At 44.1% G+C, this 13,904-nt stretch overlaps 1 protein-coding gene across 1 annotated transcript in view; it reads right to left on the minus strand.

Moving 5' to 3' along the window:
- Positions 1-3,388: 3,388 nt before the first annotated feature.
- ORC1 (origin recognition complex subunit 1) overlaps positions 3,389-13,904 on the minus strand; it is a 32,289-nt gene continuing 21,773 nt past the window's right edge. The window contains exons 14-17 of the mRNA XM_050802792.1: positions 12,819-12,938; positions 6,000-6,169; positions 5,383-5,470; positions 3,389-3,945 (exon numbers count right to left, since the gene is read on the minus strand). Coding sequence (XP_050658749.1) covers positions 3,751-3,945; positions 5,383-5,470; positions 6,000-6,169; positions 12,819-12,938 — 573 coding nt within the window. The 3' untranslated portion in view covers positions 3,389-3,750. The remainder of the gene's footprint in view (positions 3,946-5,382; positions 5,471-5,999; positions 6,170-12,818; positions 12,939-13,904) is intronic.

Here is a 13,904-nt window from a genome sequence, read left to right on the forward strand (position 1 = left end):
CTAGGATTACAGGCATGAGCCACCATGCCCTGCCCATTACCACTTTTAAATTGAGGTTTCACATTCATATTTCTCATTCGTTTTAAAAGTATTTAAAGATTTTTATAATGAAACATTTAAGATATACACAAAGATATACAATATTTAACATTTACTAGAATGCAAGCTCCAGAGGCAGAAATTTTTTTGTTTCTTCTCCAAGTGTCTTGTGTCTACAGCAGTGCATGGTACATAGTAGGCACTCAATAGTTCCTTGTTGTGTGAATTAACTACATGGGCATCAATTACCAGTTTAAGAAAAAAAACAACATAGTTGAAGCTACCTGTACATCTCCCATATTGCAACACCTCCCTTTCTCGAAGATGTACCCATTATCCCAAATTTAGTGTTTATTATTCCCGAGCATTTCTATTTCTGTGTAGGTATCCTTAAGCAATACATAGTATTTTTTTGCAAGCTTTTAAAAATTATATCATTGGTTACATACAGTGTAATTCTTCAGCCTTTTTCTACTCAACCCTGTTTGTAAGCTTTGCTCAAATTGACATGTATACTGTAACTAGTTAGCTGATTTTCATTTCTGTATATGATTCCATAGCATGAAAATAAGTCACTTTCCCAATGGCTTACCATTATAAAGACAGCTATGAACTTTTTGTATATGAGTCTTGGTGTACGTATGTGAATTTCTCTAGGGCATATACTTAGGAATGGAATTGCTGGCTGCATTAGAGTTCTCCAGAGGAACAGAACTAATACTATATATATATATATATATATAGTCCCACAATAGGCTGTCTGCATGCTCTATTAACCATCACACTGGCTGATATGGCTTGGATCTGTCTCCACCCAAATCTCATCTTGCATAGTAATCCCATAATCCCCATGTGTCTTAGGAGGGACCTTGTGGGAGGTAATTGAATCACGGTTTCCCCCATGCTGTTCTTGTGATAGGAGTGAGTTCTCACAAGATCTGATGATTTTATAAGCGTCTGGCATTTCCCCTGCTGGCACTCATTCTCTCTCCTGCTACCCTGTGAAGAGGTGCCTTTCACCATGATTGTAAGTTTCCTGAGGGCTCCCCAGCCATGTGGAACTGTGAGTCAAACCTCTTTTCTTTATAAATTACTCAGTCTCAGGTATTTCTTCATAGCATGAGGACAGACTAATACACTGGCTCATACAATTTCTTGCATTTCCTAGGCTAAGATTCACCAAATAATCTTCAAAAGTCATTCCACCTCCATCAACAGGGTATTGGAGTTCCAGCTGTTCTATATAACCATAGAAAGGTTTTCTAATAGATGTGAAATGGTTTTGGTTTGCATGCCTCTTTTGCTGTTTCCATTTTCTTGGTCATTCGTGTTTCTTCTTCTTTGGATGACTTATTTCTTATTTACCCATTTTTTTTTTTTTTTTTTTTTTTTTTTTCTGAGACAGTCTTGCTCTGTTGCCCAGGCTAGAGTGCAGTGGCATGATCTTGGCTCATTGCAACCTCTGCCTCCTGGGTTCAAGCAATTCTCCTGCCTCAGCACCCACTAGCAGCTGAGATTACAGGTGCACGTCACCACTTGTGGCTAATTTTTGCATTTTTAGTAGAGATGGGGTTTTGCCATGTTGGGCAGGCTGGTCTCGAATTCCTGACCTCAGGTGATCCACCCACCTTGGCCTCCCAAAGTGCTGGGATTACAGGTATGAACCACTTGCACCCGGCCCATTTTTTCTTTTTCATTGCAGAAGTTTACAAAATATTGATATTGATCCTCAATCCATTATATGTAATTATAAATGTATATGTGAATATAGAAATACATATTTTTGCTAAATGATTTGAGAATGAGTTGCAGATATAACACATCACTTATAAATATTTCATTATGAATCTCCTAAGAACAGCATTCTCCGACATAATCACAAATTTATCATGCTCAGGGAATTTAACACTTACAAAATACTGTTGTCTAATACATAGTTAATAATAATGTTTATAATTGTTTATATTTTGTAAATCCAGGATCCAGTCGAGGTTTATATAGTGCATTTAGCTTTCATGTCTCTATTCTCCTTTGGTGTAGAATAGTTCCTCCATGTTTTATGTTTTTTTCTTGTGATATTAGTATTTTCAATGAGTTGAACAGCTGCTTTGCAGAGTATTTCTCCCTCAATTTAAATTTGTCTGATAATTTTCTCATCAATAAATTTAGGACAGGCATTTCTGACAGGACTAGCACATGGGTGAGGCTGTTTTTTTTCAGTACCTCATATTAGGTTTTATTTATTTTTTTCAGACGGAGTCTTGCTCTGTCGCCCAGGCTGGAGTGCAATGGTGTGATCTCAGCTCACTGCAACCTCTGCCTCCTGGGTGGGTTCAAGCAATTCTCCTGACTCCCAAGTAGCTGGGACTACAGGTGACACCACCATACCCAGCTAATTTTTGCATTTAGTAGAATCGAGATTTCACCATATTGATCAGGCTGGTCTCGAACTCCTGACCTCAGGTGATCCGCCCACCTTGGCCTCCCAAAGTGTTGGGATTACCAGCATGAGCCACCCACGCCCAGCCTCAGTACTTCATGAGGTTTTAGATGTCCATTGTCCTGTTGTTGGTTTCCATATAAATATTAGAATTAACTGCAAAGTCATACAAGAAACCTTGCCAAGATTTTGATTGGAATTTATTTCTATCTAGAGATTACTTGCATCTTTTTTTTAGATTAATTTCTAGGAGACGGACATGGTGGCACACACCTGGAATCCCAGCTACTTAGGAGGCGGAGGCAGGAGGATTACTTGAACCCAGGAGGTTAAGGCTGGAGTGAGCTATGATCCATTACTGCATTCCAGCCTTGGTGACAGAGGGAAAACAAACAAACAAAATAAAGATTTAAATCAATTTATTTCTAAGTACCTTATATTTTCTGTGACATATAAATCTTTTGTATTTAAAGATTTGTTTTGTTTTTATGGTAAATGGTACCTTTGTAAAAATTACACTTTCTAGCCATTTGTGGCTAGAGATTACTTATTTATATTATTTCCAGCAGTTCCTTTTTTATAAACTAAATTTTGTTTATATTAATCGAAACTTAAGACAGATAATGACACACAATGAAAAGTCCTCCTCTAACCCCTAACCCTGACCATCTGATTCTTTCCAGAGGTAATCAGTATAACCAGTTTCTTGCATACTCTCCCAGAACTATTTTAAACAGATACAACTAAATCGTGTACTTATATTTTATATATGTTACCATTAAATAAATGGCAGGCCTAGTAACAGAAATAAAAGTCACATGGAAGGGCTATTGTAGGAAGGATAGTTTGGTTGCATAATCAGATGTTTGTAATGATTATAATGTAATAACTTCACAAACACTCAGGAAAAAAAAGCAAATTATTTAATGGAAAATTCCAAAATACATGAGAGTCATTTCCATTCAATATACTTTGTTACAACAATTCCATGTGCTTAGAAAAAGGAAATTAGATTCTTTGTAGACTAGCTGGGCAACATCGTGAAGCCCTGTCTCTACAAAAAATACAAAAAATTAGCTGGGCGTGTTGGCATGTGCCTGTAGTTTCAGCCACCTGAGAGGCTGAGGTAGGGGGGTCACCTAAGCCTGGGAAGTCAAGGCTGCAGTGAGCCATGATTGTGCCACTGCACTCCAGCCTGGGCGACAGAGCAAGACCCTGTCTCAAAAAACAAAACCCAGCAAGACCACAGTCTTTTAACTTGTGAAACCCCTTTACTCTTCTTTCAGTGCATACAGCACGTCGTCCTGGCTGACATTGAGCCGCACCCGAAGGAGCAGATCGTTCCTGCTGGGCTCCACAAGCAGGAGGCGACAGGAGCCCAGGTGAGAACACACGGCCATGGTCTCTGACACAGTGGGGTACGACAGCCCCTCCATTCTGCACAGTGCCACATGTTGACTATATATCTAGACACAAATAGCAAGGCAAAGGTTAAGAGGAAATACAATCCTGGGGCTTTTTCTGTTCCTTTCTTTCTTCATTTGGGAAAATCAGACACATGGCCCCCAGGATATCAGACACTCCAGAAGGCATCAGTTGGTGCCCCAGTGGTACACAAAATGCAGAGGCAGAATGGAATGCTAGCCTTGGAATCAGAAAACAGCAGGCCTGAATCCTGGTGCTACCACTTACCTAAATATGTAAACCTGGGCAAGTTACCGCACTCTTTTGAGCTTCAATTTTATCTATAAAATACACTGTACATCCCTTGTGAGATAATGGATATAAAATGACTAGTAACTCTCACTGGTGATACAGATAGTCTTGTCTCCAAGGGCTGAGTTCCACAATTGAGATTGTCAAAATTCAAGTCAAATTTTGCTACAAGGCCACTTTCCTTATCAGGTACAGTGAGCAAATGCCAAGGCATGACCCTTGGAAAAGCACAAAGGCCCAGAGAGAAAATTGAATAAAGAAATAAAGGGAGGCAGGAGGATAGCTGGAAACACAGATTCCTATCCTAACGTTCTCCACTGGGTCAACTAAGTCTGGAGCATTTCTGGTCACTTTCCATTCTTAATATCTATGAGTCCATCCCCGTCCCAGTCCCAAGACTGGGAGCTTGTCAGGAACAGGGATGTTAACCAGATCAGCTTGGGGTTCAAGGATCCATCACAGTTAATTGCACACTGCAGATGTTCAGGAATTGTTTACAAACTAAAATGAAAGTGACTCTCTGCAGAAGAGCTATCTCAGACTGTAGGAGGAGAACGGTAATGGGCACAACATGACCAGTAACTAAAATTTTAAACAAGAATTTACAACCAACCCAATAAATAAGTATGTGAAAGGAAAATGTTTTCCTTATTTTAGTTAAATAAAGATGTCTAAAACATACATACACAGACATACACACTCTCAGGTACACACTCATAAACACCTTTAACAATTCATCTTCCAAGGCAGCCAATTACCTAGAGAGACCAGTCTTAAGTAAACTAACAAATCACAAGCCCTACTGATTCCTCTCACTTGATCTAATTGAACTATGCCCATGTAGGGATTGGAATGATCTGTGATTTGCTCTCAAATATGGCCTCATTCTGAAAGCCTTGATTTCACTACAACATAAGCTGTAATCAGGGAGTAACTTTGTCTTCTTCATCTCATTCTTTGAACAGTGTCTGGCACGCAGGCCTTCAATCTAACATGCAGAACCAGGTGCTAAAGGTCTCTGGCTCATGCAGCTCTATAAAATGTCACATTAAAGTAGGTGCCGGTCTGCTATTCTTTCACGTAGACTAGGTGGCACAAAATAGAGACTGTCACACATTCATGGAAATTTCCACGTATTTTAAAAGTGCAAGTCCAAAATCTAGAACGATTTGAAAAGAGGAGATCACCTGCTGGAATGTGGCTTCCTCCAGTCCTGATCGACGGAACTCTGCAAGGATGGCTCTCAGGAAGCTCTGTTCCAGAACAGAGGAATTTCTTAAAGGAAACGAGCGGATGTGAGTTTTGTTAGTGGCTGTAACCCCAGCCCAGAGGAAAGCCAAAGAAAGCTTTTCTGTGTCTTTAGAAAAGAGAAAACCTGGGAAATAATTTCTCCTATATTACGTGGTAAGCTTCCCCCTGACCCCCAAACTCTCAAACTGATACAGAAAATGTCACTGCGGAAGTGAGGAAACATAGCAACTACATCTGGAAATATACTGGTCACTCAGAAATACCCGTGCCCTCATTTCATGAGCTGGGCGCATCATTCAGTGAGAGAGAAGCAGCTGCTTCTTTTTATTTGTTCCTATCATAGCACTTTTACGCCCTAAACACCTATAATATAGCTCAATAAGTGGCAAATATTCTATTATCCTAGGGTTATATTTCTGTCTCCCTGACTAGATAATGTCCCTATGAAAAAGAACCATGTTATTAGTAAGTGCAGGTTGAATGAGTAAAAGCTTAGAAAGGGAAACATGTTTCTACAGCCTTCCAGGAAGGCTCAGGAAGTGGAGCATCTTACTTGATGGCCGTGATGTATGATGACGAAAACATCTCATCCACAGCTTCCATGGAGTGGGCTATGGTGACCAGGCCAGGGGAGTCAGGCTTCTGCTGGGAGAACTCACAGATCTCTGTGGCACGCCTGCAGATGTCCAGGCACCGTCGTGCATCTCCAGAGAGTGCTGCTACCTACAAGAGGGAATATTTTATTCCTGAGGCCACCTTAGCCCAGAAGAACCAACAGATTCTGTATTCAACTAAAAAGAAAAGGTAGTGCTGGCAATGGATGTAAGCATAAAGTTAAGTACTTAGCCCTGGCAGGGAACCTTGAGGAAGAACAGAAATGAATTCTTATATTGTACATGGGACTCTAATCCTCTAGTCCAAACCTCTGTCTTGGTTTTACAGTTAACTCCACAGTGGACAACGCAGAAATTATCAGTTTTACTATTCAGGAAATGAAGTCTAAAAATCAGAGACCCTTGGTTCAAGATCATTATTGAAGCATTTGCAGAGTTCTCACTCTTGCACAGAGAGAGATGTGTGCCCCCAGAAGCAGCCAGCCAAAGCCAAGAGGCTGAGGTGCAGCCTATCTGGAGATAAAGCCATAGCCAGGCACCCCTTCAGCACGTGGTGAATTTGGGGTCGGATTGGTCAACGGCCAAGAGGCCCAGAATCAAGAATGGAGGAAAGGGCTGGGCGCGGTGGCTCACACCTGTAATCCCAGAACTTTGGGAGGCCAGGGTGGGCGGATCACCTGAGGTCAGGAGTTTGAGACCAGCCTGGCCAACATGGTGAAACCCCATCTCTACTAAAAACACAAAAATTAGCCAGGGCCGGGGGGGTGGTGAGTCACACCTGTAATCCCAGCACTTTGGGAGGACCAGGCAGGTGGATCACTTGAGGTCAGGAGTTAAAGACCAGCCTGACAAACATGGTGAAACCCTATCTCTACTAAAAATACAAAAATTAGCCAGGCGTGGTGGTACACGCCTGTAATCCCAGCTACTGGGGAGGCTGAGGCAGGAGAATCGCTTGAACCTGGGAGGTGGTGGTTGCAGTGAGCCAAGATCACACCACTGCACTTCAGCCTGGGTGACAAAGCTAGAGTCCGTCTCAAAAAAAAAAAAAAAAAATAACTTTTCAAGTAACCCAAGACACAAACGTGACTACTAGCTTATATTTTTCCCTTCCTCTAATCCCCCACATTGAACTGGTAAGGGTGTCCTGTAGACCTTCCTGCTTCACCAGTTCTCCTCCCCTCCCATCACCACCTGTACAGCCTGGTGAAGAGGCACCTTCTGTGGTGAATCATGGATTCAAGAAGGACTGCAGGGGCCTCAGGACAAAGTGAAAGGGGAACTCCGGGGGGGAAGGAAACACCCCCGAGGGTATCAGTGACACTTGGTGACCCTATGCCTCCCTTCGGGCTGCTGCTCGGACAAAGGAGACACAAGAAAAAGCTAAGGCCCAGTCAACATGGAACCTAACAGGACATCCCGCATGCACCTAAAACTTGACCTCCACTTCAGCCTCAGTACAGGGTGAGTGAGACCCATCACACAGAAGGGATGGCAGGGAAAATGGCCTACCTGACCGTGGTGCTAGGTGGATGTGGGCACACACCAAAAACTTGGGTTTTATTTATTTATTTATTTATTTATTTGAGACAGAGTTTCACTCGTTGCCAAGGCTGGAGCACAATGGTGCGATCTCGGCTCACTGCAACCTCCACCTTCCGGGTTCAAGTGATTCTCCTGCCTCAGCCTCCCGAGTAGCTGGGATTACAGGCACCCACCACCACACCCGGCTAATTTTTTGTATTTTTAGTAGAGCTGGGGTTTCATCATGTTGGCCAGGCTGGTCTTGAACTCCTGACCTCAGCTGATCTGCCCGCCTTGGCCTCCCAAAATGCTGGGATTACAGGCGTGACCCACTGCGCTGAGCTGAGTTTTTGTTGTTTTTTTGTGTGTTTGTTTGAGAGAGGGTCTTTCTTTGTCACCCAGGCTGGAGTGCAGTGGCATGATCATGGCTCACTGCAGCCTCAACCTCCTGGGCTCAAGCAATCCTCCCACCTCAGCTTCCCAAGTAGCTGGGACTACAGGTACATGCCATCACATTGGGCTAATTTTTAAATTTTCTGTAGAGACAGGGTTTTAATATGTTGCCCAGGCTGGTGTCAAACTCCCCCACTCAAGTGATCCCCTCACCTTGGCCTCCCAAAGTGCTGGGATTATAGGCATGAGGCACCCCACCCGGACACTCCCCTGAGGTTTTACAACCATAAGCCCTCACTTGGATTTGGAGCCCATATTTATGTTGTCTTTCCTACAATTCTCAAGTGGAGAATTTTATTTTAAAAATGGTAACAACGGTAGTGCCCCTAGATAATAGAAGCAAAAAAAAAAAAAAAAAATTCTATATGAATTCAACTTCAACCCAGGCCCCAATTAACTAACAAATAAAGTACGCTGAATCCCAAGCATATAGTAAAAATAAAATAAAAATCAAGACACAAAAATAAGAAAACCAAGCCACATATGCATGGGAACCAGGAGAATCAATGGTTATCAGAATCAGACCCCTAAAGACTTCAGATATCATAATTATAAGATATAGAATATAAAACGGATTCACTTCATTACGTGTAAAGAAATAAGAGAGGGCTTTGAAACCATGGGCAAGAGATTTGAGGAAGAGCAGCATCCAAATCTGATGCCTTCTGAATCTTTGTTAAAAAAAAAAACCGGGCCGGGGCCGGGGCCAGGCACAGTGGCTCACGCCTATAATGCCAGCACTTTGGGAGGCTGAAGCGGGCGGATCACGAGGTCAGGAGATAGAGACCATCCTGGCTAACATGGTGAAACCCCATCTCTACTAAAAATACAAAAAATTAGCTGGGTGTGATGGCACATGCCTGCAGTTCCAGCTACTTGGGAGACTGAGGCAGGAAAATTGCTTGAACCCAGAGGTGGAGGTTGCAGTGAGCTGAGATCGCATCACTGCACTCCAGCCTGGGCAACAGAGCAAGACTCTGTCTCAAACAAACACACACAACTCTGGCCAGGCGCAGTGGCTCACGCCTATAATCCTTTAACTTTGGGAAGCCAAGGCAGGCAGATCACTTGAGGTCAGGAGTTCAAGACCAGCCTGGCCAGCATGATGAAACCCCACCTCTACTAAAAATACAAAAATTAGCCGGGTGTGGTGGTGCCTGCCTGTAGTCCCAGCTACTCAGGAGGCTGAGGCAGGAGAATTGCTTGAACCTGGGAGGTGGAGGTTGCAGTGAGCAAAGATTGAGCTGCTGCACTCCAGCCTGGGCAACAGAGCAAGACTCTGTCTCAAAAAACAATGACAACAACCACCACCCACCCCAAAACTCTAAAAGGAAGGGAAGCAACAGAAGATTTAAAAATATAATTCTGCAAGTTAGTGCCAGGCACGGTGGCTCACACCTGTAATCCCAGCACTTGGGAGGCCGAGGAAGGAGGATCACAAGGTGAGGAGATCGAGACCATCCTAGCTAACACGGTGAAATGCCATCTCTATTAAAAATACAAAAAATTAGCCGGCATGTTGGTGGGCACCTGTAGTCCCAGCTACTCAGGAGGCTGAGGCAGGAGAATTCAGGCATGAACCCGGGAGGTAGAGGTTGCAGTGAGCCGAGATTGTGCCACTGCACTCTAGCCTGGGTGACAGAGTGAGACTCCATATCAACATAACAATAATAATAATAATAATAATAATTCTGCAAGTTAGAAAGACATGGAAGAGTAGCGGTTAGTGTAGTGGACTGCAGAAAGCCAAATCCTAAACCTATATTGACGAATCCAAGAAATCTAACTTACATTAAAAATCTTCAAAATGCTCAGGATTTAATGGTGCTGGAACTAGAGGTAAAGGGGGGGTTGTTGAGCTAAAATAGGGAATTTTTTTTTTGAGATGGAGTCTCGCTCTGTCTCCCAGGCTGGAGTGCAGTGGCACAATCTCAGCTCACTGCAACCTCGGCCTCCCAGGTTCAAGCAATTCTCCTGCCTCAGCCTCCCTCGTAGCTGGGACTACAGGCTCAAGCCGCCACGCCTGGCTAATTTTTTGTATTTTTAGTAGAGATGGAGTTTCACGGTGTTAGCCAGGATGGTCTTGATCTCCTGACCTCATGATCTGCCTGCCTTGGCCTCCCAAAGTGCTGGGATTACAGGGGTGAGCTGGCCAAAAGTAGGGAATATTAAGTTGTGGTTGAAAATTAAAAAAAGTTGAGGATGTTAAGAAACTAAATGTAAGATGCTTTAGATCAGGAAACAACAAAATATGGCTCACCATCTTTTTATAAATAAAGTTTTATTGGCTGTAATCCCAGCACTTTGGGAGGCCAAGGAGGGCGGATCACCTGAGGTCAGGAGTTCAAGACCAGCCTGGGCAATAAACATGGTAAAACCCTGTCTCTACTAAAAATACAAAATTAGCCAGGTGTGGTGGCGCATGACTATAATCCCAGCTACTTGGGAGGCTGAGGCAGCAGAATCGCCTGAACCCAGGAGGCAGAGGTTGCAGTGAGCTGAGATCGCACCATTACACTCCAGCCTGAGTGACAAGAGTGAAACTCTGTCTCAAAAAAAAAAAAAAAAAAAAAAAGAAAAGTTTGCTGACCTTTGTCCTAGATCCTTCCTCTATTTCACACTGTTGGGTGAACATACGGCCACTGAGGGAGGCTCTGTTAGAAAAGCTGGGGCCATGGCAATTTGTACTTTTCCCATCAAACTCTTTGCCCTAAAGTTTACTCTTCTTCTACCAAGGTAGGCAATCAGAAATTTGCCAGGCACAGTGGCTCACACCTGTAATCCCAGCACTTTGGGAGGCCGAGGTGGGTGGATCAGGAGGTCAAGAGATTGAGACCAGCCTGGCCAACATGGTGAAATCCTGTCTCTACTAAAAATACAAAAATGCCAGCCTGGCCGACATGGTGAAATCCTGTCTCTACTAAAAATACAAAAATTAGCTGGGCGTGGTGGCGTGTGCCTGTAGTCCCAGCTACTCGGGGGCTGAGGCAGGAGAATCGCTTGAACCCAGGAGGCGGAGGGTGTGGTGAGCCAAGATCGCGCCACTGCACTCCAGCCTGGTGACAGAGCGAGACTCTGTCTCAAAAAAAAAAAAAAAAAGGAAATTTATTCTCAGGCAAAGTTTAAAGTCTCTGGTCCTAGGAATGCTAGGCATTATCGTAGAAGAGGTGTCCCTTACCAAAAATAGATGATTACTATATGCATGCCAAACTGGAAGACCTCTTCTGCACCTGGCACCAGCCCCTCATTCCCAGAACACTGCCCTCCCTCCAGACAGGACAGGGGAAGCATACTGAGAAATCTGACCATCTCCATGGGAAAGGAGAAAAGACAGTGATACAGACCCACTCAGATCATCCCACAGCAAAGCTTATAGTGAATAAGCCCCACTTACATGTTCAGAGCCAGCTGTTTAATCTCCACCCTTACACCTGAGAGGACAACCAAGACAACTTCGGAAAGTCTCTAACAATGCAAGATAGAGACCAAAATCAACCGACAGAAGCATCTTGGAGGAAAAAGGGAGAGGACAATCTCAATAAATAGGATAGCACTGGCCAGGTGCAGTGGCTTGCTCCTGTAATCCCAGCACTTTGGGAGGCCAAGGTGGGTGGATCACCTGAGGTCAGGAGTTCAAGACCAGTCTGGTCAACGTGGCGAAATCCCATCTCTACTAAAAGAACAAAAATTAGCCAGGTGTGGTGGCACACATCTGTAATCCCAGATACTCGGGAGGCTGAGGAAAGAGAATTGCTGGAACCCAGAAGGCGGAGGTTGCAGTGAGCTGAGATCATGCCACTGAACTCTAGCCTGGGCAACAGAGGGAGACTGTTTCAAAAAAAAAAAAAAAGGTTGGCATAAAAAAGGATCATTCGGAGAAAAGAAAAAGACTCTTAGACTATGCATAACAGCAAAAGTGAAAAACTTTACCCATAAAATGCCTAGATGATAACTTTGAGGATCTCTCTCCTGGAAAGCAAAGCCTGGAGACAGGCACACAGTTGGCTCACCTCTGACCCCAGTCCCTAATCTAGTAGCCAGTTTTGAGCAGGAGTCACAGTCATGTGCTGCTGCTACAGCCACTCAGGGTGAACAGTGTGTCGGCAAGAGGAAACTAGAAATAAGTTTATAATTCTTTTATGTGCTGAAATACTTGTGGATGTACGGTTTTTCTTTCTTTCTTTCAGCTTGAGGCAGACTTTTAACCTACTTTGTTCCTCAGCAGCCAGGGAGACTGGTCTGTGGTGAACTCTCAGGGAGCATTCTCCTATTAGACTTAGAGGGGAGGGGCATCTAATAACTCGAATCTAGCCTGGAGAGTGTGCCTTGCTGGGCATGTTATAGACATGGTCTTGTTATATTTTCACAATGACCCTATGAGGTAAGTACTCCCGTTCTTCTTCAGAGAAGAAAACTGAGGCTCAGGAAATTTTTAAGCAACTTTGCTATAACCTTCTGCATGCCCTCTAAGCGTTAGAGCCAGAACTTGGACCAGGTTTGTCTACCTGACCATATTGTCCCTTGCATCATGCAAAACTGCTTGCTCCCTGGATCAATTCATATTAGCTTGCATATAAACCCACAATACTTATGGCCCTCTAATCAATCATAAAATAACAAGGCTAAGGAATTTCTCGGAATCTTGTCTCTCTTTTTTTATATGTTTATAGGACTTTCTAAATTTCTCTCCATCCTCAGAGCATCATACCAAGCATACAGGGCCTCATACCAAGCAGGTACTCAGAAAGATGTGCTGACTGATTTATGGGTGCAGGACTTACCTTCCTGGCTACCAGCTGGATGGCATCATCCTCAAAGGCCTTTAGCTGCTTGAGCCGGGACCTTAGGATCTGCTGTAGCTGGCTGTATGTGTAGGGCTGGAAGGACATCCTGGTAAGACCCTGGGGAGCCAAAACGACAGAGGAGTAAGTTCGTTGATTGCCCATTGATTATCCAGGTGGAAAGTCACCCTTGGGCCCCCAAACCCAATTCCCAGGTCCCATATAACAAATTACACATTTCATACCTAGACTACCACTGCCTTTACTGACGATGACCAGTGGTGTCCTGCAGGGCAGTAGTTCTCGAACGATTTTTTCATTTCATTTAAGGACCTTTGATTCTTTTTTTCTTCTTTTTCTTTTTCTTTTGAGCCTGTTGCCCAGGCTGGAGTGCAGTGGCGTGATCTCGGCTCACTGCAAGCTCCACGTCCTGGGTTCATGCCATTCTCCTGTCTCAGCCTCCCAAGTAGCTGGGACTACAGGCACCCACCACCACACCCAGATATATTTTTTGTATTTTTAGTAGAGACAGGGTTTCACCATGTTAGCCAGGATGGTCTCGATCTCCTGACCTCGTGATCCACCTGCCTCGGCCTCCCAAAGTGCTGGGATTACAGGTGTGAGCGACTATGCCCGGCCTAAGCTGGGATTACAGGCATGAGCCACCGCGCCCAGTCTAAGGACCTTTGATTCTATCAGAATCATTTGGAAGTAGATAAAAGTTGAGGTGCTTTAACTGAAGTAGGTGAGAGAATCTTCAGATCTATGCTATACATTGTCACTGCACTTGGCTTCACTTACCAGGCTCTTCATGATTTCTTGTTGTGCTTCCTGCTGAACTGCAGGGCCCGTGAGGGCAGACATTGCATCTCCCTGGTTTATTGCACTATTCCAAGCACCTAACACTGCCTGGCAGGTTATAAGTGCTAAAACTTTTTTTTTTGAGACGGAATTTCGCTCTTGTTGCCCAGGCTGGAGTGCAGTGGCGTGATCTCGGCTCACTGCAACCTCCGCCTCCTGGGTTCAAGCGATTCTCCTGCCACAGCCTCCCAAGTAGCTGGGACTACAGGCATGTGCCACCACACC

The sequence above is a fragment of the Macaca thibetana genome, chromosome 1, assembly GCF_024542745.1.
Source record: "Macaca thibetana thibetana isolate TM-01 chromosome 1, ASM2454274v1, whole genome shotgun sequence".
Taxonomy (NCBI): Eukaryota; Metazoa; Chordata; class Mammalia; order Primates; family Cercopithecidae; genus Macaca; species Macaca thibetana.